Source organism: Desmodus rotundus, chromosome 8, assembly GCF_022682495.2.
Source record: "Desmodus rotundus isolate HL8 chromosome 8, HLdesRot8A.1, whole genome shotgun sequence".
Lineage (NCBI taxonomy): Eukaryota > Metazoa > Chordata > Mammalia > Chiroptera > Phyllostomidae > Desmodus > Desmodus rotundus.
In genome coordinates this window covers 116,857,901-116,884,755 of record NC_071394.1, presented here as the reverse complement: position 1 = coordinate 116,884,755, position 26,855 = coordinate 116,857,901, and the positions used below count along the sequence as shown (strand labels likewise).

The window sequence follows — 26,855 nt, the reverse complement described above, 5'->3', positions numbered from 1 at the left end:
ACTCTAGATTAAGTGTTTTGGGGGATAAATTTTATCCAAAATAATAAGATGCCATAATAAGAGCTGACAATTAGTTTTATAGCCGACTATCAATTAAGATTGCAGCCTGCATTCGGTAACAGATGTTGTTTTTCTTTAAAGTTATTCAAGAACTCATTGTCTGGGTTCACACCACAAATAAAGTTTTATCTTTGGAAAATTTGATATAAAAAGCCAAAATCAGTCATGAGTTGCGTGCAGTCACATATTTAATTTGCTTTGGATTTTTAGTCTTTAAAAATTTAGTTCCCAGAGAATTCGGGAACAAATTCAATTTCCTGTTTTCTTCAGGCAATTGCTACCAGGGACACATCAAGACAAAAGTGTCCTTAATGATCATTTATGACTCAGCAAACCAGGCTCGGAGCCAGTGGTTAGTAATGTTACAGAGCTTTTGGGAGCTAAGACACCCATTGATGAGAAAATCCACCAGACTCATTCTTGATTTTAAACGTGGTGTTGTTTCCAGTCACATATATCCTCTTTCTTCGTCCGCGGTACTGTCTTCTCACTTTTACTTCCCACGTGTTTTCGGGTAGAGCTCACACAGTTTGTATTTCTAATTTGTGGCTTCTTTCCTCTTACCTGTTTGTTCAGGTGGTGGACAAGCATATTTGGTCATCGGAACTGTTTTTTTTTTCCCCCTCAACAGGCTTTTAAATTGGGAGAATATCTTAGCAACCCTGAAGAGTTTGGGGCAGAAAATAAATTCATTTCATTGCTCTGTGCAGTACCAGCATTACTATCTTTACCTTTCAGCACACTGTCCAGAGAGTATTGTCTGTTTATATTTTTAAAAGGAAGAACTTTTCCTCTTATGCACAAAATATTCCAATTGCCTTATTTCTCTCTCTCTCTCTCTCTCTCTCTCTCTCTCTCTCTCTCTCTCTCTCTCTCTCTCTCTCTCTGTGCCTAGTTACATAAGCTGGCTGGACCTCTCTTTCAGAGGCGGTCATGGGACTAACAAAGTTCATCCCATCTCAGGACAAGCGGATTGTCACATCTTTCATCCCAGCTTCAGCTCTTTGTTTCTCTAAACATGAATGGAGCACAGTCCACCACTGTCACTCTCTAATTCGTTGGCTCTAGTCTCTCAGAGCAGAGTGGGGACAAAGTGGGCGGGCTGAGCGGAACATCCCAGATTTTTTTCTAGAACATGATTTTATGCCTATTTGATTAGAGAACCATCGAAGCATTGGGTTGCTCTTAAGAATTTCTCTGGAATACCTCAGCAGGGAGACATTTCAGAGCAATGAAGCTAAATTAGAACTTCTGGTAGGAGATGTACCTGCAAATCCCAAAGTCTGTGGCCAAATTTTTGGGTTATGGATAGGTAACTTCTTAGATGTTAAGCTAAATTAGTTAGTTAGTTAGTTCATTTGCCGAATTCCTCTTAGGACCGAGATTCCATTTTCCGTGCTGCAGAGACCGTGGTGAAGGGAACACATGTGCCTCCTCTCCAGAAGTTTCCAGTTTCTAGTGCAGAAACAGACAATCAGGATACAACAATGATAGTAGTTTAAGTGCTTAAATACAGACATTGCAATGAGAGCATATAAAGGGGACAGTGAATCTACCTGAGGGTGGTCCGAGAAGTCTTCTTAATGGAGACTTGGAAAAAAGGGGGATTTGGCGAGCAGTCATGAGGTTTGGGAAGGGCAGACACCATTGGCAAAAGACAGATCCAAACAGAAGGGGTAAAATAAGCAAAGAAATGGGAGCACAGGAAAGCCATGGCTATCCGGGAAAGGACAGGTGGGAACATTTGTCATGCTGCTGGGGGAGGGGGAGGAGAGGAGGTGAGGCTGTGGAGGGAGGTAAGAGCCAGTCCAACAAGGGGCTTGCATGGCATGCTGGGAATTTTAATTTTGACCTTCTGGGCCATTGAGGGGCTATTGAGCAATTCTGAGCAGAGGAGTGATGTAATCAGTTTTGGAATATTATTCTGGTAGCAATCTACAATAGGGAGCAGAGGTGGACAAGAGGTGAGCATGTCATTTAGGAGACTATTTCAGTAGTCCAAGCAAGTGATGATGAAATAGGCCAACAGTGATGGAATTAGAGGGGAAGGACACATATCCAAAAATTAGTTAGGAGGTAAAAGCTGTGGGACATAGTGTTGGTTGAATGCAGGAGGGCATGGGAGAGAAATAAGGTTGTGGATTTTCTTTTCCATCTGTTGACCTGTTACAACTGGTCAGTACTTCACAGGGATGGCTTCCTTTACTCAGCATACCAGCTTGGTGAGGTGGACACTCTGATGATCCCATTTTATGGATGCCAAGTCCTGCCCAAGATAAGAGTTAATGAAGGATGAGCCAGGACTGAAACCCCAGCAATGTGACTCAGAGCCTGCAGCCCTAATTACGATGCTACACTGTATCTCCCAGGTGGCAACTGCAGGGTGGGGGGCGGCTCTGGGAGAGAAGATGAGAAAACGCCAGCACAGCGGCCGTCCTGGTTCCCGTTTACCATAAACTCGAACTATGTACCCCCGTAATTTGTAAAATTAGCTTATGTTGCCTTTTTGATTTAAAAGAATCTCAACTGATAATTCAACTGCTAATACTATGTTAAATCAGTTTAAATGTCTGCAGACTAAGAATTTAGAATATCTGCACTAATGAAAGGCCAAGATGCTGGGAGGTTTTTTTTTCCCTCTCACATAGCAGTCATAACCAACACAAGGTCCACCAAACATTACTTTTTTTTTTATCAGCTTTAATCCCTTTAGCTAATTGAGAGTAGAGGAAGAACCTGATTTAATTAAAAGGCGAAATTCAACACTTGGCTTCCTTTGTGATTGTGAACAAAAGTAAGAAGCTTGAATACAAATATGTCACTGCCACACAAAGCCGGCTTTCTGTGTTTACGACCGATGCACAGGGCCTCGGCCCTCCAGTCAACCCTGTGCTCAGGGCCCAAGGCTCTGCCCCAACGTCAATAATTTTACGTTTGAATTTGTCTTTTGGAAGTGAAATGTGATAGGGGAGGGGCGTGTGTGTTGGGGGCTTGGTGCCTCAGCTCCTGTCCCCGCCTCCCTGGCACAGATTCTCAGCCACCTGCTCCTAGTGCCCAGGGCCTCCACCTGCCTCCAGCTCCATCTCCCTGTCCCCGTGCCACCATTGCTGCAGCTCCCTACCTGGTATGGCAGGTGGGTGTGTCAGCAGGGAGGTCTGTGTTCCCCCTTTACCCTCCTCCCCTGCGGGGTGTTGCTGCAGGTAAGAAGGGGTCGGGGTGGAACATGTGCCCTACTGTGTCTTGGGCCAAGGCCAAGAAGAGGTCATCCCTGACCAGGCTGGCAGCACCATGGTGTGTTTGGAGGGTGATTCAGTGGGGGCCTCTTGTGCACCTCCAGTCCAGGTGCCAAGGGCATCCTTCAGCCGTGGAGGTTGCAACTCTGTCTCCCGTCTACCATCAGGATGCTGTGCTGTGGAAAGGAGATTGACTTTGCCACTCCCTGCTGTGGTCCTGCATTTTCATTCCATACAGGGAACCCCACGGATTATGTACCTGTCCCTGTGTCCACTATCTGTCTTATTTTGTAAATATTAAATTTCATAGACTGACCTTTACTGAATATGAATTCAGAAGATGTGTAAGTGCTGATCATAACCATAGTAAAAGCCCACTGCCTTAGAACTCAAAAAGAAGTAGCATAAAGGTAAAGCATAAAATAGTGATGTCTTAAAATCTGATTAAGATATGTGTAGTTTACTCATGGTTACTAACAATAAAAAGCAATTAGCGTATTAACAAGTTCAAGTCTTATTCTGACCTCTGTTCTGAAGAATAATTATGTGTGATCATTCTTAAGTCTGCCTGGAGACATCAGTATAGGCAAAAGTTGTATTAACTATGGGTTGCTAAGACGAATACAAGCTGTGAAAATTAGATCTTTTTTCCAAAGTCCAAACAAGTTAAGTATTACTGAAAAGCACACATAACTTTAGTGAAGTGAGTAAATTTGAATTAAAAAAAATAGAGAAAGTGTTGCAGTGAGTGTCAGAAGTATTTCCCGATGCTAGCCATTGGTCTTGACAGTGGGCTCCCTGGCATCTAGAATGGCCTTCGTTGGTGTTTAGCTGTGACACGGACAGCACTCCCTTTAGTAAGCTGGCTGTTACTCCTTACGTCCAAAATCACAGAAAATATGAGCCAGCCAAATTAGCTACTTCTTAAATAATTTACTACAAACATCTTAAACCTCTTAAGTAACTGGGTTGCATTTTGTTTTTATGACTTCGTGTTTTGTAAGACCCCAGTCAGGCTGTGCTAATAGTTGCCACTGTACAGCTGGAAAAGACCAATACGTGTCCACCCCCCACCCCCCTGTGCCCCAACCTTCCTTCCTTTTGGTGCATGAGGGGTGACCATCAGGGCCTGTGTCATTGGTGCCCTCTTCGTCTCACTGACCGGTGAGTGGGTGATGATTGTAGAAAATGTCAGTTCCCACAGGAGAAGTGACCCCATCCTCCGATCCTGAGACTGTGCAGCCTGTCACCCTGCCTGCCGGTCCAGTTTCCAAGACAACAGTGCTGCCTCCTCTCTCCTTCCCAAACTTTGGAAAAGTCTTGGGTTCAGAACTATGCTTGATGTCCATATTACCCTAGGCTCTCTTGGGTGCAAACACCATGGTGGACACACAGAGGAATTTAACCTTAGCCCTCCAAACCCCACGGCCTGGTCCTGAGTGTGGTAATTGGCGCATCTTCCCCTAGGTGCCTCACTCCTGATGCAGAAGCCCGCCCGGATATTGTGGAAGTCAGCTCTGTGATATCGGATGTCATGATGAAGTATTTGGATAGCTTATCTACGTCCCAGCTGGCCTTGGAAAAGAAACTGGAGCGGGAACGCAGGCGCACACAGAGGTTCTTTATGGAAGCCAACCGGAACGCTGTCACATGTCACCATGAGCTGGCTCTGCTCTCTCACGTGAGTGTGGATCTTTCTGCCTCTTTGTGATGCACTCTGATAGGGCAGTCTGACGTTGTTCATGCTGGTCTTAAGGAGCATTCATCTTAAGTTAGGGAAACATTAATTGCTACATGTAATATTTCACTATTACATAGTTACATATTTGCATTTCTATATCTTAAAATGAAAATAAGCCAATATAACTGATTTCCCAAAGACCTAACTCGTAATTTATTGTATATATTACAAAACCAGAGGTATCCAGAAGCTCTCTTAGCAATTCTTTAAGTTTAGTTTCTGATCTTTGCACAAGTAGCAGTGAATGCTTATACTTAATTTCTTTAGCATTCTGATGTTGGGAGTATGGATGAAAATGTCATTAATTCAGAGAAGGAAATAATATGTGCCTTAATTTTTTTCATACTAATCTGTGTAATTGCATTTATTACTGTTAGTGGTGATGGTAATGTTGCTATTCTTCAAGTCAAAATATGGGCTTTTGTGTTTCTTGCCAGTGACCTTTAAATTATTTTGATACTTACATTTATATTTGAGCATAGCTTGAAAAAGGGATGCCAATGCTACAAGTGTCCGTGTATGCAGGTGACTGTGCCAGTGAGGCTCTTGCTGTGGCTTATTTTCCTTCCTCTGCATGCTTGTCACATCATGGCCCGTGGCCCCTTCTTTGCTCAGGCCCTGGGCTCCCCTGAGCAGGGATCCAGTAAGAAGCCCTTCAACCTGTAAACGTTTTTTCTTCCCTCCTGGAGCTGGCGCCCAAGGCAATAGGGTCACAACCCCCATTCTTGACCAGGGTACCTGGTCACTGAATTTCTTTCCAGGATCGTAAGGACCTGCTCTGTGTCAGCTGGGAAAATTTTATAAGACATTGGTCTCAAAGAAAAGGCAGTTCTGACTTCCTGAACAACAGGGTTTCCGGAAAATTCCACCCCCCTTTTTTAGAAGGAAAGCCCATCCGACTGTCAGGTGGGTTTGTTCTGACATACTTGGAATCCAGAAGCTAAAGCTTCGATCTGATTTTCTTTGGGGGGAAACTTTCATCTTCATCACTTTAGAAGCTGATCCCAGCTGTAATTTCACAGCACAATTCATGGTGGTTCTCCAAGGCCTCGGTTTATGTTTAGGAGCTTATTACTTGGAGTTACAGCTCTTGTAGAGCGCAGTTACGTCTACACAGGGAGTTAGAGTGAACTTTGCCTGTTGTTTCACCTCCAGACTTTGTAAAAACGAGGCAGCAATAAGAAACACACAGATGCCATGTTGCATTCAGAGTATAGTACTTCCAGTGAAGTAAAATGCGAGAGAGTTAGTTATTCCTATACATCTTAAGTATTTGGGGCCTTCTGTTAAGTTCTACACTGCAAAGCTACTTAGCCAATTTCCAGTTGGATATAAACGAGTCAGTTTATATGAGATTCATGTAGCTGATAGGTAGAGTTAGTTTAAAATCTTACAGCAGAAATTCTTTTATCTTTAGTAAAACACCAAGAGAAGACCATTTAATTAATTTACTAAATTTTATTCCTAAGCTTTTAATCAAACCTCTATTATGGGAAATTTGATACATTTATAGAAGTAAAGAAAGTGCTTTGTGTCCCCATCCCCCAATTTTAATGATTTGCTACTTTAGACCAGTCATGTATCATCTCTGTTTACCCACTACCCTCTTCCAAGTCCAGGACACTGTATCTTTTTAACTGTGGAAACCTAGCTGACAGGCCATGCCCAGCTAAAACAAAAGGAGATCTATAGTCAGTGAGGGAGCTTTGAGGTTCTAGAGATCCCTTACTCATGCCTAAATTAGTGGGAAAATATCACCAATTGCAAGGCAGTGGGATTAAATAGATTAATGTGTTTGAATACACTGTGCAAAGTAGAAAGTGGCATAAATTATAAGACAGCATCAGTTATATAAAATGAGCAATGCTTATGTTGAAGAATAGTTCGTTGCTGCAACTCGTTGATGGAACACTCGCTGGCGCATTAGCACTACATCCATGGAAGCTGCTCCTGCAGTCAGAATTCACTGAGCATCTGCCCCTAGTCAGCCTCCGAGCCCTCGAGGGGCCTGCAGTCTTCTAGGGGCCACGGAGAAGCGCCTCACTTCAAAGCCCATGTCGTTATTTTAAAGAGCCATAGAGACCCTCTTTTGCACTATTTCGGGTGTACTGGTGATTTTTCATTTCGAGATTAATCAAATGGTAACTAAAAGAAAAAAGTGCAGCTTTATGGAAAAACCGAGAAGGAAATACGATTACATTTCATTGAAGACAGCATGCAGTTCAGTGGCTTTATACTCACTGCGTACCAGTGATTAGTTTTAAAACTTCCATCTACACTGTGACTGGCAAAACAAATTTTGGTGTAAAATGGTATGTTTCTATTTTTTTTCTTAAGCATTATTATGGTATTGTAATGGTTTCATTTCAAGCACAGTGGCATGTTCTCCCACAGCAGCTAATATCAATAGTGCAATTACACAATCTAATGATAAATCATAGTGAAAGGAGAGAAATTAGTGGGTTCAATATAACTTCATGGATTCCCAGAACCATAAAAAAAATCCTCTGTGAGTTAATTTTGCAAATTAGTGGGTGAGCACAATTGATAAGCAACATAGGCTTCCATCTCATGGAGTGCACGCTATTTACTTTCACGCGTTAGCTTATTCTTAGCTATGGAGTGTTCGCTGTGAACTAGTAAAGACAAGTATTAGCACAGATTTCAAAAGAACCAAGAAGTCTTCACTAATAAAGTTCCCGCTGGTGTACTTAACCTCTCTGAAAGGACCAAGACTTGATTTTGAAGAATGTTAAGATTTTCAAGTTTTATAATTCAAAATAAGAGGTCATAAGGAGAGCACAGAGTCAAGAATTGCAAGAATTCAGCAGAAAAAAAATGAGGTGCAGTTTTACTTAAATGCGTAGTAATAAAAGGCTATTGTAACACAGAGGGCATTGTGGCATTGCAGTAGTCAAAGTCGTGATCGGCGTTTTGCCACTGTGTGCGGAGTGTTAAACACACTGAATAATTACCGTTAAGGTACTATCTTACAGCTCAGACAGAGTGGTTACACATATTTCAAGAGTGTGCTGCTTAAATTTTCACCAGCAAATACAAGGATGAGTGTTAAAAAAATATCCAGCCTTGAAAATGTGGATAAGTAATGAAAAACTTCAGTTCCCTCCAGATTATTGGGGCTTTCTTTGTGCAGTCGGCTTCAGACCGAGGACGACATTGGTGGACAAAGCGCATTCCCGCAGGCACCAGTGAAAGTCCCGGGGAGGCTGGGGAGCACTCACCCGTGAGCAGCACGGTCTCACTGCGCGAGGTTTGCAGGTGTTGCCACTTCTCTTCCAATGACATTGGACAGGCACTGTTGTCTGCACTCTCTCCATTTTAAAGCTTGACGGTGATTTATTTTTAGTGGTTTAGTGAGTTCCTTCAGTTTGGGGAGCTGCTCTCACATCCGCAAGCCTAGCAGGGAGCAACACAAAGAGAACAATGGAAAACACTTGCCATCCATGATTAATGAAGAAACAGGGGATGGTTGAATGTAAGGCATGGTGCTTGCTTTTGTGAAGGCTTATAAAAAATTATAAACAATGGTCTCAGTCATGAAGTAACTTACAATCTACTTGGGAAGCCGAGACACATACGCAGAGGAGATTTCTGATGATTCCGATGGTTTGGATAAGTGCCAATGAGGAGCATGGGTGATATAGTTCAGGGACGCTCCCCGAGCGAAAGACTGGGCCTTGAACGCTAGGTGAGGAAGTCGCCCCTGGGTGGAGAACAGCAGCAGAAGTGCAGAAACCCCAATACACTAGTTTAGCTCACTTAGGGTGAAGGATCAAATTTTGAAAATGGTAATATTTTGTGCTTTATTTAATAGGTAAGTAAAAGGAAACCAAGAAAAGCTAAGAGACTTACCCAAGGTCACCAAGCTAGTGGGTGAGCTAGTGGCTGACTGACCTAGAAGTTCAGTCTCCTGATTGACAATGGCTATTTTTATTTGCAGTGCCTTGTATTTTTATACATGGTTTGAAAGGTCTGGGAAAGCAGGCTGATACTGGATGGCAGAACTCTGTGAATATGTGGTCAGGGTGTTTGGATTCAGTCCTAGTCAGTGTGAACTAAAATGATGAATTTCTCCACAGAAACTAACAACCAAATTACCCGCTATTATAAAGGCTAATTCTTTCTTATTGTTCATATCCTCTTCTTGAGTTTCCTTTCTTTATTTATTTTTGCTGTGGTTTCCACTGCACTTCTCTATCCTGGTTTCCTCCTTACCTCTCTGTATCCTCTTTCTTATTTTCTCTCCCAGTTTAGACCTTCTGTTTCTCTTCTTGCTCTTCCCTTCAGTAAACTTCACGCAGCCCCATCCCATGGTTTTCATTTTCATATGACTTTGGGTAAAAATTGTTGGTACAAAATGGGAAGTTAATTTTCTATAATCATGTATCATTTTATTTTGGATCCTTGTTTCGGCCGATTGCAGAAGATGATGGATGTAACCGTGATCACTCACATCAGTCTCTTTGGGCCTAAAAGTTCCTTTCCCTTTCAGAGTTTCTCTTCTCCATTTCCTTCTTCCTGAGATACCTGCCAGGGGCAGGAGGAAGCTTAGGCATCCCCATGCAGGTGGGAGAGGGCCAGGGGCTCTGCATGCTCCCTTCTTGCACTGCCTTCTGCAGTCATAGATGGGGTGTCCCAGCTTGGTGGCTTTGGGGCATCTGTTTTGGCATCATTGGTTTGAGCTGTCTTCTCCATGGTCCATCCACCCGCCCTCCCCCCATCCTGTGGTGGCCTGGGGAACTCACCAGCCAGCACCTCAGCTATCTTCTACTTCCCCAGTGGGACACACAGGAGCTGTGGGTTCCCATCCGTGCCACACAGAACTACCTGCAAGTGGGTGACAGTCTATCAGCCCACCAGCTCCAGTGCCTCCCTCATTCTTTCCTATGCTTCTATCCCAGGTGCCAGTCATTCAATTATCCACCCAGCAAGTATTTATTGAATGTCTGTTAGGTATCAGATAGTACTCTAGGTGCTAAGTATACTAGAATGAACAAAACGGACAAGGTTCATCCTCATAAGCCTTTTGTTAAGTGCCCACACAAACCATATAGGATATAGTGTTATGATGATCACAAAACTTCTCTGAAGCTTCCAGTCTTTTCCGGCTACATCTGGATTGCCTGGTCAAGACCTCTGTGTGTTTCTCCCACCTGTCCCACTCCACCCCTGAGGCTCACTTCTGCTGGAGAGGGTGTGAGGAAGAAAACATGGATGTTTACCCTGCCTTCTCATCTTCTATCTTCCTGTCAGGCTTTCTCTGTGCCTCAGAGAGACTTCCCAGTTTTCCGTCCCCTCCCCCAGAAACTGCCCTTCCCTCACATTGTTTCCCCAGATGGTCTTCATCCCAGCCTTCCTTGGGTTCGTAAGCCTCAGCCTCATGGCCTGGTCTCAATAGTATAAGGGCTCTGGAAGGAAAAGAACAACATTTTTTAAGAAGTCAAAATACACTGGAATGTATTTTACAACATAATCTCCACACCCATTTTCTGAAGACCTCCAAAGCTCTCCATCCAGTCCCTGCCTCCTCTGTGTGCCAGACCTAAATTTTGACCTGGACCTTTACCTGTATGTCTAACAGGCACCTTGCATTTAGCAAGTCTCATTGTGAATGAATTATCTTCCTTTCACTCTGCCCTGCATCACCCTAACTGGGACCTCGACATCTTCAATTCACTGTCCTTCACATCCTACAACCATTCCATAGCAAGCTCTTACCAATTCTATCTTTCAAACATCCATCTTCTTTCTGAGAAATCCATCTTCTTTCAGTTCTTACTCTCATTATCTCATATTGGGTCATCGAAGTATCTGCCAGTCTTGCCTCTAGACTCTTCCTCACTCTGAGCCATGGTTCAGTGCACCCCTGTCCACGTTCATCCCAATGACTTTGAACACTGCTGGTATTTAAGAGGCAGCAGCCAAGGATGCTAATGTTATTCCATGGGCAGGACAGTGCCATACAAAATGTCTGAGGCAGAACCAGTGGGAGATACAGATGAAGAGATTCATTGTACGGAATTGGCTCATACGACTGTGGGAACACTAAGGCTGGGCCCAAGCCCATAGGGCAGGCTGGCTTGAAGGGCAGGCTGGAACTCTTGGGTGTGGGTTAAAGCATCTGTCCACAGGAGCAATTTGTTTTTCTTCTCAAGAAGCCTCATTTCTCCTCTGAAGACCTTCCCAATGATTGAATCTGTTCCACCCAAATAATCTAGAATCACGCCAGTCCCTTAGCTGTCCTCTATGTGCCCACCAAAACAGTCTTTCAAAACTTTCACATCTGCTCTTGACAAATTATCTCACGCTTAGAACGGTTCCTAAATGTTCATATAGTGAGTCCTAGAAATTCGCTCTAAGCTTTTGGTGAACTAAAAAGAAAGACTTCTATGATAATTTGATATTGTCAAAATATTTAAATAAGGTACACATAATTAGCATCTTAAATTTCATCCATTTGGGGGACAAGGCAGCTAGTAGAGTGTTAATCAGCCAAAATTATTTTTTAAATTCACAAACCTTTCATATTTCACTTCTTTATTGTGGAATTCTTATTGTAGTTTTAAAATACAATTTGTATATATTCTTAGCCAAATTTATTGACGGGTATTTGATGTTCTTAAATTCTCAAATGCCTTTGAAGTTGACCACTTAAGAATCGAGCAGGTCTGCAAGCCCCTGGTTCTTGTTTTCTTAGTGTGAATTTTAAAAAAGGTTGTGCTGTTTATTTATCTGAGTTGCTTTATTTTTATTATGCCATATGTCAGTTACAAGTGCTGAGCACACCACTCAAGGCGTGCATCTGCAGTCCTCTGCTAAGAGATTAAATAAGCCATGTGGAAAATGATGTATTTTAAAAGGACAATATTCTTGTGAACATCTTTGCTTTTATTGTCTGGTTAATTGTTGACTGAATTTCCCCCAAGGCTATGAAAATGCAACAAGAAATGATGCAGTGAAAGAAATAACAGGAAAAATCATGAGTTGTTTTAGAAATGTTCTGTATTTGTTATGTTTTAAGAAAATAAAGCAATGCCTTATAGGATCCCACACAGATATACATGCATTTGTTACATCTACCCCCTTTTTATTGAGATATTAAGTACATACAGTAAAACGTACACATTTTAAATGCATAGTTTAATAATGTTTGAACATGTATAGCTCCCACCCAAAACCAGATTCAGAACATTTATATCGTCTTAGAAAGTTCCTTCATGGCCCTTCTTATCCAATTCCCTGCCCATGGACAGACTGTTAGAATTCCGTTGCTACAGATGACTTCTGCCTATTGCTTGACTTCATATATAAAACTCGAACATTACGTACTCCTTAGCATCGAGCGTCTTTCACAGGACAGTGTCTGTGAGATTCCTCTGTGGTGTTGAGTCCTGCAGTAGTTTGTTTATATTGCTAGAGTATTACATTGTATGACTATATCCACATTTGTTTATTCTTCTGTTGATGAACACATACTGTGATTCTAGATTTGGGATTTTATAAGTAAGCCTGCTATGAATTTTCTTGGCTAAGTCTTTTCATTTCTCCTAGGTCAATACCTAGGGATACAACTTCTGGGTCATAAGGCAGTTATCTGTTTAACCTTAAAAGAAACTACTAAACAGGTCTCCAGCCTTGTGCCGTTTAGCACTTTCAGGAGCAATGCATGAGATTGGTCCACGTTCTTGTCAATATTTGGTATTGTCCGTCTTCTAGATTTTAGCCTTTGTAGCGGGTATAAAAGAGCATCTCTTTATGGTTTTAGTTTGCATTTTCCTGATAACCCAGACTGTTGAGTACTTTTAAATGTGCTTATTGGTCATTTATCTATCTCTTTGTTTCTGTGAAGCGTCCGTTCAAATCTTTGCCCATTATTTTATTGAATTATTTGTTCTTGTTGATTTGTAGGAATTCTTTATATATTCTAGATATGACTCTCTTATCAAACATATGTATTACAGATATTTATCCCAGTCTATAACTTTTTTGTTTTATTAGTGACATTTTTTGGATGAACAGAAATTTTGTTAAATATTAATTTTGTTAAAGTCCAATTTATTTATTTAGATTATTTTTGTTGTTCATGCTTTTTGCATTCAGTTAAAGATATTATTTCCAATCTTAAGTTTGCAAATATAGGCTCTTTTTTTCCCTTGTAAATTATTTATGGTTATAGCTTTAATATACAGGTCTGTGATTAATTTTGATTTAATTTTGTGATATTTTATGATATTTTGTGATAATTAAGTGATTTTTAGATTATGACATTATCCTTCACCTCATCTTTATCAGTATTATTATGTCTAGCAAATCTATCTTTGAATTAGGAATGCTAGGTTAGTTATGGGGTAGCAAGGAAACATTACCAAACACAGTAAATTTGATACTAGAAATTTAGACTCAGCTATTGTAATCGGCTCATTCTCTAATTTAATTTAATTTAGCAACAGTTCATTAATATGTTCTTGTGCTTTTAAGAAGTTCTCATTAATAGAATGCCATAGTAATAATGTAATCATAATCTTGTGCATTTAATTAAAGTGAAATGTTGAGTTTTGTATGAATATTTTTAACAGGTTCAAAACAAAATAATAATATCTAAACTTGAAGAGAATATTTTCCTTTATTATGTAATATTTATAAATTTAGCCATTTTCAAGGCCCAGACACTAGTTTTTCTGGTTTGAATTGAATATATTACTCTTCTACTTGATATGTGAGGCATGGGAGAAGGGAAATGCTTCACGATTTTACCAATGAAATTAGACTCATCCAAACAACTTTGAGCTAAAGGAGTTCCATCTTCCATGTTGAGGGACAAGACTCCAGCCTTGCTCCGTCAGCCCACCTCTCCGCCAGGGCAAAGCCAAGCATCCCAGAGCGAGTTCCTGGAGTGGAGCCTCTCATGGCCCTTGCTGAAGTGGGCCGTGCCCTCAGCTATGAGCTGGGTACATGGTTGTCATATCTTTCAGCCATCTGGCCACCCTGGTTGATTGTTTTAAAAAGTATTTTAAAATTTAGGGGCTAAGTCTATGTACAGTGATCTGCAATCAGTAATCTTTCTGCTAACTTGAGTTTTGTTTCTGCGGTCAGCCATGAAAAACATAGATCTTGGTTTGCCCCTGAAAAGAGATCTCAGCCTGACTGATTTCTGCCAAACACTGGATAGCCCTAAAGCTTTGTATTTTGGGTCATAGTTATTAACTAAACAAATGGAAGAAACTGGGTAAAGACATAACTCAAAGAGAATATGAATATTTAGAACACAACAGAGATAGTACATTCTTTATGGTTCTAAGTAAATCTTCTCTGGATATAGCTGGTGTTATGCTTTATATTTATTTCTTGCTTTTCTTTCTCTCATTACAAAACTAACATTCTGGACAATTAAAAAAAAATTGCACTGGTTTTAATGAAATAGTCTCTCAATTCTTTCCCTGCTGCTACAGTAGGGAAATGTCAGTCTGTTACTGTTAGAATTGCTATTCAGCTAAAAATGTATTATGATTTGCTCCACACATAAAAATTACATTATAATGAGCAAAACCAAGCTAAACATCATTGCGCCTATATCAGCAGCTGTGACAGGAAGTGCCTTCTATAATGGTGATGATTACTATATCAATGATCATTTTATTGTATAATTTGTATACAATTATTGTATAATATTGTGTTGCGTTCTCCTTGCTGCCATTTGCATACACAGAATCTGTCCATCCATTCCTGGGAGATAATATGCCCCCAAATTCCCTTTCCTATTCCTAGAAAAATTGTAAGTAATTAGAAAGTAAAAAAGATAACAGGCAGCCCAATTCCGTCCTCCAAGGCTGCACATTTTCCCTGCCTAACTCTCTTTAATACTTGCTGCAGGCAACTTTTAAAAACATCCTGCTGACCTGCACTGTTATGATGAAAATATGCAACCGCCTCTGCCCTCGACCAGTGCCTGCCGGGTCACACACTGGGGCATGCTGTCAACACCGGGCTGGCTCCCTCTGAGACAGGGGAGCTTTACCACCTTTCCTGCGTGCAGAGAGTAACAAGGAAGGGAGAAGTTGGCATCACCAAACAATTTCTTCACCTCCCAGAGAAACTGCATAATATAGGATCCTGGATAAAGGAGTAAGATAAAAAACACCACAGTTACAAAACCTGCTCATCCTGGAAGGGAATCCACCTGATTTTCTAGCCCTTCTCTCCCTTGGCTCTCAACACAGCAACTACGTAGTGGCATTTGCTATGTGCAAGGTATCAGGGATTTAAAAGGGACTGAAATAGACCCAGGCCATAAAGGAGTGAGTTGTATAATAATGTGGATACTCAAATATTTACAATAAAAAACTCTGGAAGTCACACTTGGAAAGGTGTGTCTATAGTGGCATATGGTTTATGGCAACCAGAAAAAACTAGATTTTTTTTGAAGCAAAAACTGCTGCAAGACATTATAGAAATAGGTTTTAAATAAAAACAAACTACATATTATACATTATTTTATCATATCTTTCATGCTTATAGAGCCTGAAGAAACATCTCTTCCAGAACGGGAATGCCCCCAATTTAAGCCAACACCCTGTAACGAACGCATGGAGGCAGTTTTGGCAGTTGCAAATGGCTGTTGATTTGTAACCCAACTGGTTCTTGGGTGTTAGTGACAAGTCAAACCTCCCTAAATCAGGAATTGCTTGTATGGGACTCACTTCTCCCCATTCTTCATTTGTTCAAAAAAATTGTTCCTCTAGAGTCTTGTCTGTGCCTGTTCTTTAGAGAGGTAAAGCCTTGGCTGAAGTTTCACTAGTTTTACAGATACATGAATTCCAGCATCTAATTGCATCAATCCAATAAGAAGTTTACTCAGCTTGGAAATTATCTCTTGTCTTTTTCCAACATCGATAGCTTTGACGTATCTTGAGTGTTTAATTTTTACAGGGTTGTAAATGACAGTTGTGGTCTTTAGAATAGGGCTGGAGATGATTTTCTTAGAATAAAACAATTACAAGAAGGAGAAAGCCTTAAATCGAGTGTTTATTTCTGTGTAAATTTCTGATGATGTCAGTTGAGGAGAGCCGGAGGAAGAAGGATCTGTGGGTTGGGAAAGAAAAAGGAGGAGGACATGGAAGAGGATGAGTGGCTTTTGCAGGAAAGTTTTGAGCCTTAGAAGGAGCTTCTGGGTTTGGCGTCAGGGTCTGGGTGTGTGCAGAACTGAGGCTGGAGCTGAAAGCTCCCTACAATCCTTAGGCGTTACAAGAATTTCTGAGAGGCACACATTCAGCTCTGTCAAAGGGCATCCAAGGCATTTTCCATTTCAGGTTCTCATGTAGCAGACCAGGGAGGACCCAAGAAGCAGGAATGAAGGACTCTGAGTCCCCAAAGCATTAAGACATTGAACACTGGAAGGATGACTAGACAAGGAACATTAAAATTCTCCTTCAGCTATCTGCATATTACCTTCAATAGAGCAAGGAATATCTCCAAGTATCTTGGTGAAAGTTTGAGAGAGGAAAAATGAAAAAATTCTTAGGAAAAAGACATACAGAAATACATTGGACAGTTTGCAATGCACAGAATGTCTCTGATAGTTTTTTTTTGTCTTGTTTAACAAACCTAAGTACATGAAAGCTTTCAGAGACTTGCTTCTAACAGCAGTCACTCATAAGGTCTTGGATTGTCTTCATCTGCAAATTCTATCCCCACAGAGTTTTTAGGAACCTGATCCTTGAAGTTATGGGTGTTACTTTAATTTTAGGGAAAAAATATCTGGAAGAAAGAAATCATGAACCTGTCTCGATAGCAAGCATCGTTCATCACTGAAGCCTTTCAGTCAAGAAGCGGTAGTGGGTTTGCGACTAAGCAATCTCTGACATCATGAGTGGATGTGTTTCCCTTTCAATAAATGCAGCCTTTTGCTCTCTTCTCATGCTCTCCAACTACTGTCCTTGCCTTTCTTATGGCCTTTCTTCCTTTGTCTTTTCACCTTCCTGGTCTTTACCTTAGGTTCCGCATTGTTTAACCCAACAGTTTAAGAAGGTTTTACACACTTGACTACAAACGGTCACACACAATGAACATCTTAGGAGCCTAGAATCAACTGAGTAAAGAAACAAGTGGTACTTTTCTGCTGAGTCATATGTGGTTCTTTTCCTTCTGTCTTTTTCTTAGAAAATTTAAAACTTCCTGCCTTTAATGAGAGAAATCTTTTTTTCCTTTGTTTTTATTGAACCATCAGACATAATTTTGCAGTTTCTAATAATGCTGTTTAGAAAAATGTGGACTCACACGGCCAGATGGTAACCTTGAGGCGCTATCATAATAAAAATGCTCACAGCAGTTGGAGGAGGCTGAAGGAGCCTGTGGCTGGTGGAGCTCCGTGCAGTGTTGACACTGGGCAGTGGCCTGGGGCCCTAAGTGGTTTGAAAGTCCCCTTTGCTGTAGCTCTTCATTTTTTAGGAGACCTGACCTCATTTCTCTCTCTCCATGCCCTGGCTGTGCCTGCTACTAATTGCCCTTGAGCTTTGAAGAAGCTAAGCCCTACTTACTAATTCATTGTGGTGCTGAGATTTGCTAGCCTTTGTTTTCAAAATACCCTAAAGAAGAGAAATATCAGTTTAATTGATACTTGTTGATTCCTTAGTACTCCATTTTCTCTCACCAGGTTGCACAGGCCACTGTGATGAAGCATCTTGCCACATCCATTTTTTTGTCCCACGGTCGCTTGCAGAGCTACTTTTTTTGTAGTTATGGACTGAATGTGTTCTTTGGCATAGGTATAGTTGGAACTTCTGATGCTTCTTCAATATACATATTTATAATACTGTTTTAAGTGTTTCGATATATGTTCTAACGAGCTTCCTACCCCGCAGAAGGAAGGGAAGGCGTGGCTGTTGAAAGCTGTCTTTCTCTTTCAGGAGACCTTCGAGAAGGGAAGCCTGAGCAGCAGCAGCAGTGGAGCAGCGAGCCTGAAGAGCGAGCTCTCTGAGAGCGTGGACCTGCCCCCTGACGGGTTCCAGGCCCCCTGTGGGAAGGAAGAAGACAAGGCCTGCGATGAGATCCTGTCGGATGATAACTTCAACTTGGAAAATATTGAAAAAGGTATTCTTAGTGAGAGGCTCGCAGAGTGGACACACTCTGGACCCTTTCTGCTGCAAGGCTCATTTGCTTTTTTTTTTTTTTTTTTTGTTAACGTGCAGATATATATTCAGAGCTGGATGATGAGTTGGACATTTCGGATAACTCCAGCAGCTCCAGTTCAAGCCCTTTGAAAGAATCTACATTCAGTAAGCTTTCTCTACCAGCTTGTGGGTTCCAGCAGGTAGTAGTCTGGGAGTCAAGCGAGCGCCCTCACATCCCTAACCTAGTGGTTTGTTCTCCAGCTGCAGTGCTAATTAGCACGTGCGCGCATGCCACTCTGACAGAGCCTCCGCTGTCCAATGAATGGTTTCCTTACCTCTACCAGCGAATTCAGCTTCTAATTGGGGAGTAGAGAGAACTAATTTGGAAAGACTGGACCATAGGAATAATGGAAGTGACCTTCATGAGTCTGTTGATTAGGGGTTAGAAGAAGAAATTAGTGTTGCTATAGACCATTTTATACAATTTTACTTACATTAATGTAAAGGGATATATTATCCTTAAACGACTAAAGTAACATAAATATTTTAATTGTTCAGAACCATAAAAAATATGATATATAAATTCAGTCCATATGTTAATTTTGACTCTTAATTTAAAACAGTAAAGAAAATGGTCACTTAGGAGTATGGGAAAGAAAAAGTACATATATTAAGATAAAATTTAAGGATTATAAGGAGAGGATTCAATTCACTGAACAAATCTGAAACTGAAAAAAAATGTTATAATGGAAAGGGGAGAGAAAGTAATAACTATTTTAAAAGAGTAAGTTGATGGAATATTAAATAGGGTAGATAGAAATACTCAAAAATAAATTAAGTATAAATAATTCTTTTCACCAATGACTGTGCTATGAAAATGGCTTTTCACCAATGACTATCTCAAAAAAGAAGGTTTAAAATAGTCTCCCTTGGGAAAAAAGTAGAACCTTAAGTATTAGCTTCCTTCTTTGTCCCTTTTCAACCTTAATTGGAAAACTGGTGACTAGATGTTCCAGATTTTCTGGGACAACCCCAGTTTCCAACACTCTGCTCTCTTTTCCCGGTAAAGTCAAGCCTGCTAGGGAAGATGTCTTGTGATTTGGAAGACATGAATGTCGTACAGTAAAAATGCCCACACATATAAACTTGTGTAGCAAATTCTGGAAGCAGTTAATTACTGACTGTTTTCAGGTGGATTCAGCATTCCGTATCTCCAGTGACAGTGGCAGGGAGGGTCAGTGGGGCGGTGGGGAAGGAGAAGTTGGACCCTTACATTTCCATGTGGTAACTTGCAAATGTAAGCTATGTAAGCAAATGTAAGCAAATGTAAGCTAGGGTTAGCTATTTTGGCAAAGGTTTTAGGATGATCATGACACAGATGTATTATTGTTCTTTGTAAGGTATTAATAGCAGAGTTGCTTTGTTCTGCACCTTTTCTTTGGAAAAAAGACCCTTAGATAAACCTGTCAAGTAAATAGTAATTTGTGACATTATATTTTAGCTGATGCTTTCATACACGAAGACAGTCTTTGTAGTACACATAATTGCTCAAATAATAGAATGAAGCACTTTTTAGCGAGCACGAGATGAATAAATAAAAGATTGGCCGTGGGAAAATATAAAATTCTATTTACTTTCTTGTTTCAGGCATTTTAAAGAGAAGTTTCAGTGCTTCAGGAGGAGACAGACAATGCCAAACAAGGTATGTACACATTGAGCTCTGAGAAATATTCTTAGACTCTGTCGGCTTGAGTTATTCTTAGCTAAATTGAAACTTGATATCTTGAAGTTTCCCTGGACATGTGGAAATAGGGGCTACTAGAGCCCACCCTTCCAGAATTACCAAGCAGAATACTGGGAAGAGGACTAAGCTTGGCCCTGGGTTTTAGTCCAGCTTTGTGATCTTCAGCCACTCAGTCTCTCTGAGCGCAAGGGCAGAGCAGGGAGCAAGGGCGGTTGTGCTTCATGACATCTTCTGGAGCCTGGCTCCTTATATTCTGTTCTGCCACATCCCCAGGGTGTAGGTTTCATCCTCATGGTAAATGTGGACCACATCATGTCCCCATGTGGCTGCAGGAACTGGGAAGGGAGTGGAGACATGTCCCTTCCTTTAATGACGTGACCCAGATGTTGTGCTCATCCCTTCTGCTCACACACCATTGGCCAGAACCATGTCTACCTGTGAGAGAGGATGAATATGTTTGGGGGATTCTGTTTTAAAAGGAAGAAGAAATTGTTATTTTGGGATAACTAGAAGTTTCTGTAAGAGTTGTTTCCTGGGCTAAGGGCTAAAACAAAACAACTTGATCTGGCCTTCTGCAAGTCCCTGGCGACCTTTCTGAGAGCAGTTCCAGTGGCACCGGGTGAGGCTGCTGTGAGCAGAAGCCTGCATGTGTTAGTTTTAGAAGTGACAGAAACAGGGATTCGGAGCAGTTAAGGAAAGTGAGGGTGAGCTGGGACAACTAGCTGGTGGGGAATGCGTAGTGTAAAAGGGCCTTGTAGCCTTGTAGAATCTGTGACTGCAGGCTGATTGGGACAGAGGAGAAGCAGCCAGGTGAGAGGAGAGACCAAAGGTGGAAAGAGGATTGGTGATGTAAAGTTACATGGTCGCTTGGAGCTGGGTAGTGGGCCTGGGAAAGATGAAGTGACAACCCTTTTTCTGTGTCTGAAGAAATGGAAGCAAAGATAACATTAGGCTAGAAAGCAGAGAACAGGGTTATTAAGGAACAGTAAACTTGGTGGCTTTTGTTTATTAGATGATGTTGAAGGTCTTTGCTGAGAGGCTGGTCCAGATTTGAGGAATGTGATCAGCTAGGAAGAACCAATGTAGAGATGGATGAGGAGCTGAGCAGGACCGCCACCCAGCTCTGAGGCTGAGGCACCAATCGGTGGGCTTTGGAGCTACGGGTGCTCACAGCAGGGCAGTGGTGCGTGCACGTGACACAGGCTAGGGCTGTGGGCGTGCTTCGTCTGCCAGGCTCCCTGGGTGCGAGCAGAAGAGCCTGGCTCTGGCTGACTTATGCAACAGAGTGTTTCATCAGAAGGCTTTGGGGGTGGGAGGACTCTTACAATTAGGAACCTAGAGAATCAAACTAAACAATCGATAGTAAAAGAATTAAATTAAAAAAGAAACAAACAACCATCCAGCTAGGAGCTTGGGCAGCCCCGGAGTCTGTGGAGGAAGCACTGGCAGACTTGGAGAGGCCCCGAGCTCCCAGCTGGTCTCCTCTGCCTTCCTGTCACGTTCACAGGATTCAGTGTCCTGCACAAGAGCCAGCTTGGCCTGGCTTGGATCAGGGCCCTATTGATCGCTGTGCCGAGGGCTGAGCTCCCTGATTGACAGCTCCTGCAAGTCCACCGCGCTGCAGGGAGCAGGTGTGGGTGCGGGGCAGCTCAGAGGGAACCACTGTCTACTTCTGGGTTTGAGGGAAGGACATAGTGGAAATGAACCTGCCTAGAAAAATGTTGAAGGGTTCAGTTAGGTGGCAAAGGAAGGTTTGTGTAGAAAATCAGTTTTTGTTTATTCAAAGTTACAACTTTATCTTTTCCATGTGAGGGTCAGGAAGGGTTAAGGTGGAACCTTTGAATTTCCAATTTCACAGTGTTGCTAGTAACAGAAACCCAAGTAAAACCCATCACAGTGGATGACCTAGCAGAAGGGCCATTGAGGAAAACTTACAAGGCCTCACGGTGTTCTTCTGTGGGCCCAGGGGCAGAGTGCCATGGCTAGAAGTAATGGAGAGAGCAGGGGAAGGAGAAACAGTCCAAAATCCTAAGAAGAACCAGAATAGGTGATTGTGGGGACTTGGGACCCAAGTTGGAAGACCCCTGAGGGCTCGTGGATGCCCCCTATTTCCCATTTCTGTCTTCTCATCCCTAACCCACCAGCTCTGCTTCCACTTGTCGCAGCAAGGGTACCACCCACAGGAGTCTGGAGCTGGGGGAGGTCTTGCTCGCTGGGCCTGTGGGTGAGGGTCCAGGGGCGGGAGACGCAAGCCTGGCTGTGGAGCTGGGTCTGAAGGGCACCACAGGGTGGGTGTCCTCCTCAACTCTGGCATCAGAGCTTCTCCACCTTAACCACATCAGGACCTCAACAGACATTTTTGGGGAGGGTCTGCAGATCTGTCACTGCCTGGAACAGTATTTGCACAGGAAAGGTTCCACCACACGCTCCCCCTCAAATAATTAACAAGTGCACTTCATAATCTAACTACTCCCTGCTAAGGTTTGTGATTGTTTACATATTTAAAAACATCATCAAAAGGTTTTTTCTCTATTATTGAATACTTAATTCAATGATATAAAGCTGCCTAAATGTATAGAAGTGGTAGGTACAAAATGATATTTTAGTACAAAAATAAATTATGACATATGGGTATACTCCTCAATTAAGAGAATTTTCTATTAAAGTGGACATTTCCATCAGATAAATTTAGGAATCTCAGCATTGCCAAATAATTCTAGTCCTTTTTTCTTGGAGGATTCATACAAAATTGTCTTATTTGCAAAATTCAGTTGAAGTCAAAACCTTCAAAAACAAAAGAAGCATATGTACTATATATTTTAGAGCTGGAAATGGTTTTCAAAAGCTGGCCATTATCTAAACATTTTGTAGCAAATTGGGTAAACTAGAATCATCATAAAGGAGACATTCAATCTGAAGCTCATTGAAATGGGTATTGCACAGGGGGCTGTAACTTGAGGTTAAGGACCCAGTCAACAGGTGGACGATGGAAGGTGGCCCACGTGTTGAGGCTGATGAGTCAGAAGGTGCCTCATGGGTGAATAGGACCTGAGCTGAAATACCAATTGCAGAGCTGTGCCGTGTGTGGTAACAGCAGGACATGCCATCAGAGAGCACGGGCTGATTTAAGATAAGCTCTCTTCTCTCAAGGAGATCACAGTGGAATGGGGAGCCCAGGGCAGACTTCAGAAGGAAATTAATGACAAAAGACAGCCTATGATTCAGGCCAAATAAGAAGAGATAAAAATTAATAACTTTTTGACTTCCAGGTAATCCCCAGAGCTTTTCTGAATTAAAAGGAGGCAATTCCAAAATGTATTTCTCATTCTTTAAAAGGCATTAAATAAGGCTAAAATTATTTGCCATGAACTTGTTCAGGGTTTTCCCGGGTTTCTTGGTTTATTGATGTGAAATATAAGCCTACCTTGTAAAGTATTTAGAAGCTGAATGGAAAGTTAGAATGTAAAAGAAGATGGCAAAGCTACAAAGTAAAATAAAAATAAATTGAAAACCAAGCCTGTAGACTTAGGGCTAGTCTGTGGCATGTGTGCAATGGTAGAACAGTTAAAATGAGACCTTTTTGGACCCTAAAACGAGGGAGTTAGTCCCAATGGGAAAAAAGCCACAGAGACTTGACCTCTGCACAGCTTCCAAGGTTTAGCATTCAGACTTGGCCCCGGCTAAAGAGTACATAGAGAAAGCTGACACTTCAACTCTCAACTTTGGTCCCCTCAGATAGTAGGAGCTTGAGTGAAGCTAATTGCATGCTGAAGAACCCAGGTACCTGCCTAATAGCCCGAGATCGATTTTCTTGGGCAAATGGGCCCGGTGGATAAAACATGAGCAAATGAAATGAGGAAGGGCAGTTCCTGACTCCTCAGAGAATGGTGAAAGGGAATCCGATATCAGAACTGGAAGACACCCTGTTAACCAAGGTCACCATCAGATAATGAAACTTTTTTGTAGGAATGTAATTAATGGCAAGACCAGGAGAGAACCAGTCCCCCAACTCTTAGAAGTCCCTGTTCCTTCTCTGAAACAGAAGTCACATGAGGCTTGCAAGTGATTCCTTTGGGCTCCTTTTCTTGCCAGATTCTTTCCCAGATCTCAGCCCTTCATCCCCAAATCACCGATAGTCCCGGAAGCCAAACTCGAAGCCCTGATGCAGGGTCAGTGGAAAAAGCTCCATTTCTCAGCTTCTGGAAATACAGCCACTCATGAAGCAGAGGTGAATCTCCAAATCCTCACTCCCAAATCTCCAGGCACCAAATCTCCCCGACCAGGATGCCGTTTCAACAGCCATCCCCCGAGCTCTCCTGGACCCTCTCAAAACCTGGAGATGCCAGTGTAGCACTTCTAATATTATAGAAGTAGACCATGGGGACGGCCAGTCGACCCACATTTCCCAACAAGCAGGTCATTCCCATGTAGAACATCCACTCAGCATAGTTCACTTTTAGCTAGGACTTTGGTTTCCTAGAATAGACATTTAATTGTGCATCTTTGTTCTTTGCATGTTATTGGAGACTCATAAATAGGACCGTCACTTAGGGTACTCCTACGGGTCTTTGTCATTCTGAGTGGTCATCAGGCAGCTGCTTTAACTGCACCCACTCGTACTCTTTTGAGGGCTAACCGGTTAGCTCTCGTGAATTAGCTCAGTCTGCCTGCATTTCAGTTTCATCTGGCAAGTAACAGGAGGCAGATGAAAATTAACATAATGGTGTATTTTTTAGACATTGATTTCTTGTAATGAATGCACATCAATCATGTGATGGTCTATTTGAGTAACATCTTGAATAAGACTGTGAGAAGTTATTTTAACAGCTTCAATGATGTACAATTCACACTAACTGCACATATTTGAAGGGTACAATTTGATGTGTTGAGTGTACACATCCTTATAAATCTCACAATGAAGCCAGTGAACATGCGCACCTGAAAGTGTCCTCGTGTCCGTTTTGTGCCCCTTGCCCCTGCTCCTTGCTCAGTCCTTGATCTGCTTGCTGGGCTGACAATCAGTCTGCATTTTAGAATTTTACATGAGTGGAATTATATAGTAGATACTCTTACTTGTCTGGCTTCTTTCAGTGAGCATAATTATTTTGTCTATGTTTTGTGTATCAGTAGTTAATCCCTTTATATTGTTAAGTAGTGTTACTCCATTGTATGAATATGCCAGTGTTTGTTTAGATACTTTTATGTTAATGGGCATTTGAGTTCCAGTGTTTGGCTCTTACCAATAAAGCTGAGATGAACATTTCTGTCTTCATATGGACATATAGTTTTTGCTATCTGGACTCAATATCTAGAAGTGACATGGTTCGGTCGTATGGTAGGTTTAGGCTTAACTTTTTAAAGAGACTGCCGAGCTGTCTTCCAGAGGGGTGTATGATCTTTAGATTCCTGGTGTGAGAGATTTGAACCCCCTGTGTATATTGGGAGGGGTTGGAGTGAATGCTAGTGTTTGTGGAAATCATCTTTTGTTTTGATGTGTGAGTCTCTGGAATCACAAGGAGTCAGAGGAAAAATAGAATTTGCTTTTTATGGTCAAACTCTCACAAAATAGTATCTGCTTTCAAATCATCCTATGAAATAAGTATCCTCATTGTTAATGGTTGTTGATGATTTATGCACATTGACAGAATAGCCAAAAGCTGGGTTAATGCCCGTGTCAGGAAAAAGCAATTAAAAATTCAAAAATTAGGACTATTTGAAATTTTCAACTGTAATCACTTTCAATGGTCTAAGATCTAAAATCTTCTGCCTTCATTACTACTGGCTAAGAAAGAAGTGAGAACGGGCTTGACTTTTCCCAGTGTCCAGCTGGGTTTTAGAGTCTCACTCAGTAAGTATATTGATAGTTCTAAGTCATAACATTTTATTTCAATTCACAAATAAATTATTTTGAACAGTGGAATTTGATAATGCACACAGGGGCTTCGGCCTCTTTCGGTATCACATACATGCCAGTCCTACAAAGCTTTGGTCGCCGTATTATGATCTTCTTAAGAATATCAATTAATATTTACTGCTGGGTGTCAGTATATAGCAGACTGTGCTTGGCCTTTTATCGCATTGCCAAGGGCACAGTGTACTACTGCACAGAGGTGCCAGTCCAAAATGCTTGTTCATTAATAGTTGAATGGCTTTTATCTCAGCATAGATTCTGTATTTCTCACTATAATAAGACTGAAATCTCACCTACCGGCTTGAACCTACAGCCTTTGCCATAGTCACAGCTTAAGGCCCCTCACCCTCTTTTCTTTAAGGTTCTGTTGCTCAGGCAACAAGATTTCTCCATGCCTGCTTGCGTCCTGTTGCTAAGGCAACAGGGTATAGTTGGCTGGCTGGTTTAAGACATTGGATGTTTGCGGTATCAGACATGCCTGTGGTTCACAACTTCTCTGATAAGCCAGTGTGTACATAATTGTATTCAGGGGTGTGCACCTGACTCTAGTCTTTGGATCTAAAGATGATCATGAACGTTTGCAACCATCCCATATCGTTCATGTGGCTTTTTGTAATCTCAGGAACTATGGATCTTGCCTCCTTTTACCAGAAGTGTTGCTTATTTTCACTTGCAGCTATTCTCTGTTCTCGCCCCCTGTTCATAATCCACGTCCGGTTGTACTTAAATTGAATAAATACTGCTGGATCACTGCTGGCCAGAACCAACTTGGCCCTTCTGCCAATGTCACAATCAAGCAATCTTGATTTATTGCCAGGAAGACCTCGTTATATTTCTTTTCTGTGACAGTTCTGAACTTCCCTGGCTTATCACTCATTTGTTTCTAGCTGGCATTGGAGTAGGACTGGGGAGCCACGTGAGAACTCTGCCACTCCCCTGTAGTGACACTCGCTCCATTAACACTGTAGGTGGATGAAAAGCTCTCACTGAACAGAATTTGACCCTGAATAATGTTGCTTATTTACACAGAACATGTTCA

At 41.8% G+C, this 26,855-nt stretch overlaps 1 protein-coding gene across 3 annotated transcripts in view; it reads left to right on the top strand.

Moving 5' to 3' along the window:
- The window catches only part of NEK10 (NIMA related kinase 10), a 179,862-nt gene that overhangs the window by 110,723 nt on the left and 42,284 nt on the right, over positions 1 to 26,855 (top strand). For all 3 annotated transcript variants that reach the window (XM_045199917.3, XM_045199916.3, XM_024565856.4), the window contains exons 26-29: positions 4,761 to 4,974; positions 17,958 to 18,141; positions 18,240 to 18,326; positions 19,809 to 19,863. In XM_045199917.3, the coding sequence (XP_045055852.2) occupies positions 4,761 to 4,974; positions 17,958 to 18,141; positions 18,240 to 18,326; positions 19,809 to 19,863 (540 nt within the window). The remainder of the gene's footprint in view (positions 1 to 4,760; positions 4,975 to 17,957; positions 18,142 to 18,239; positions 18,327 to 19,808; positions 19,864 to 26,855) is intronic.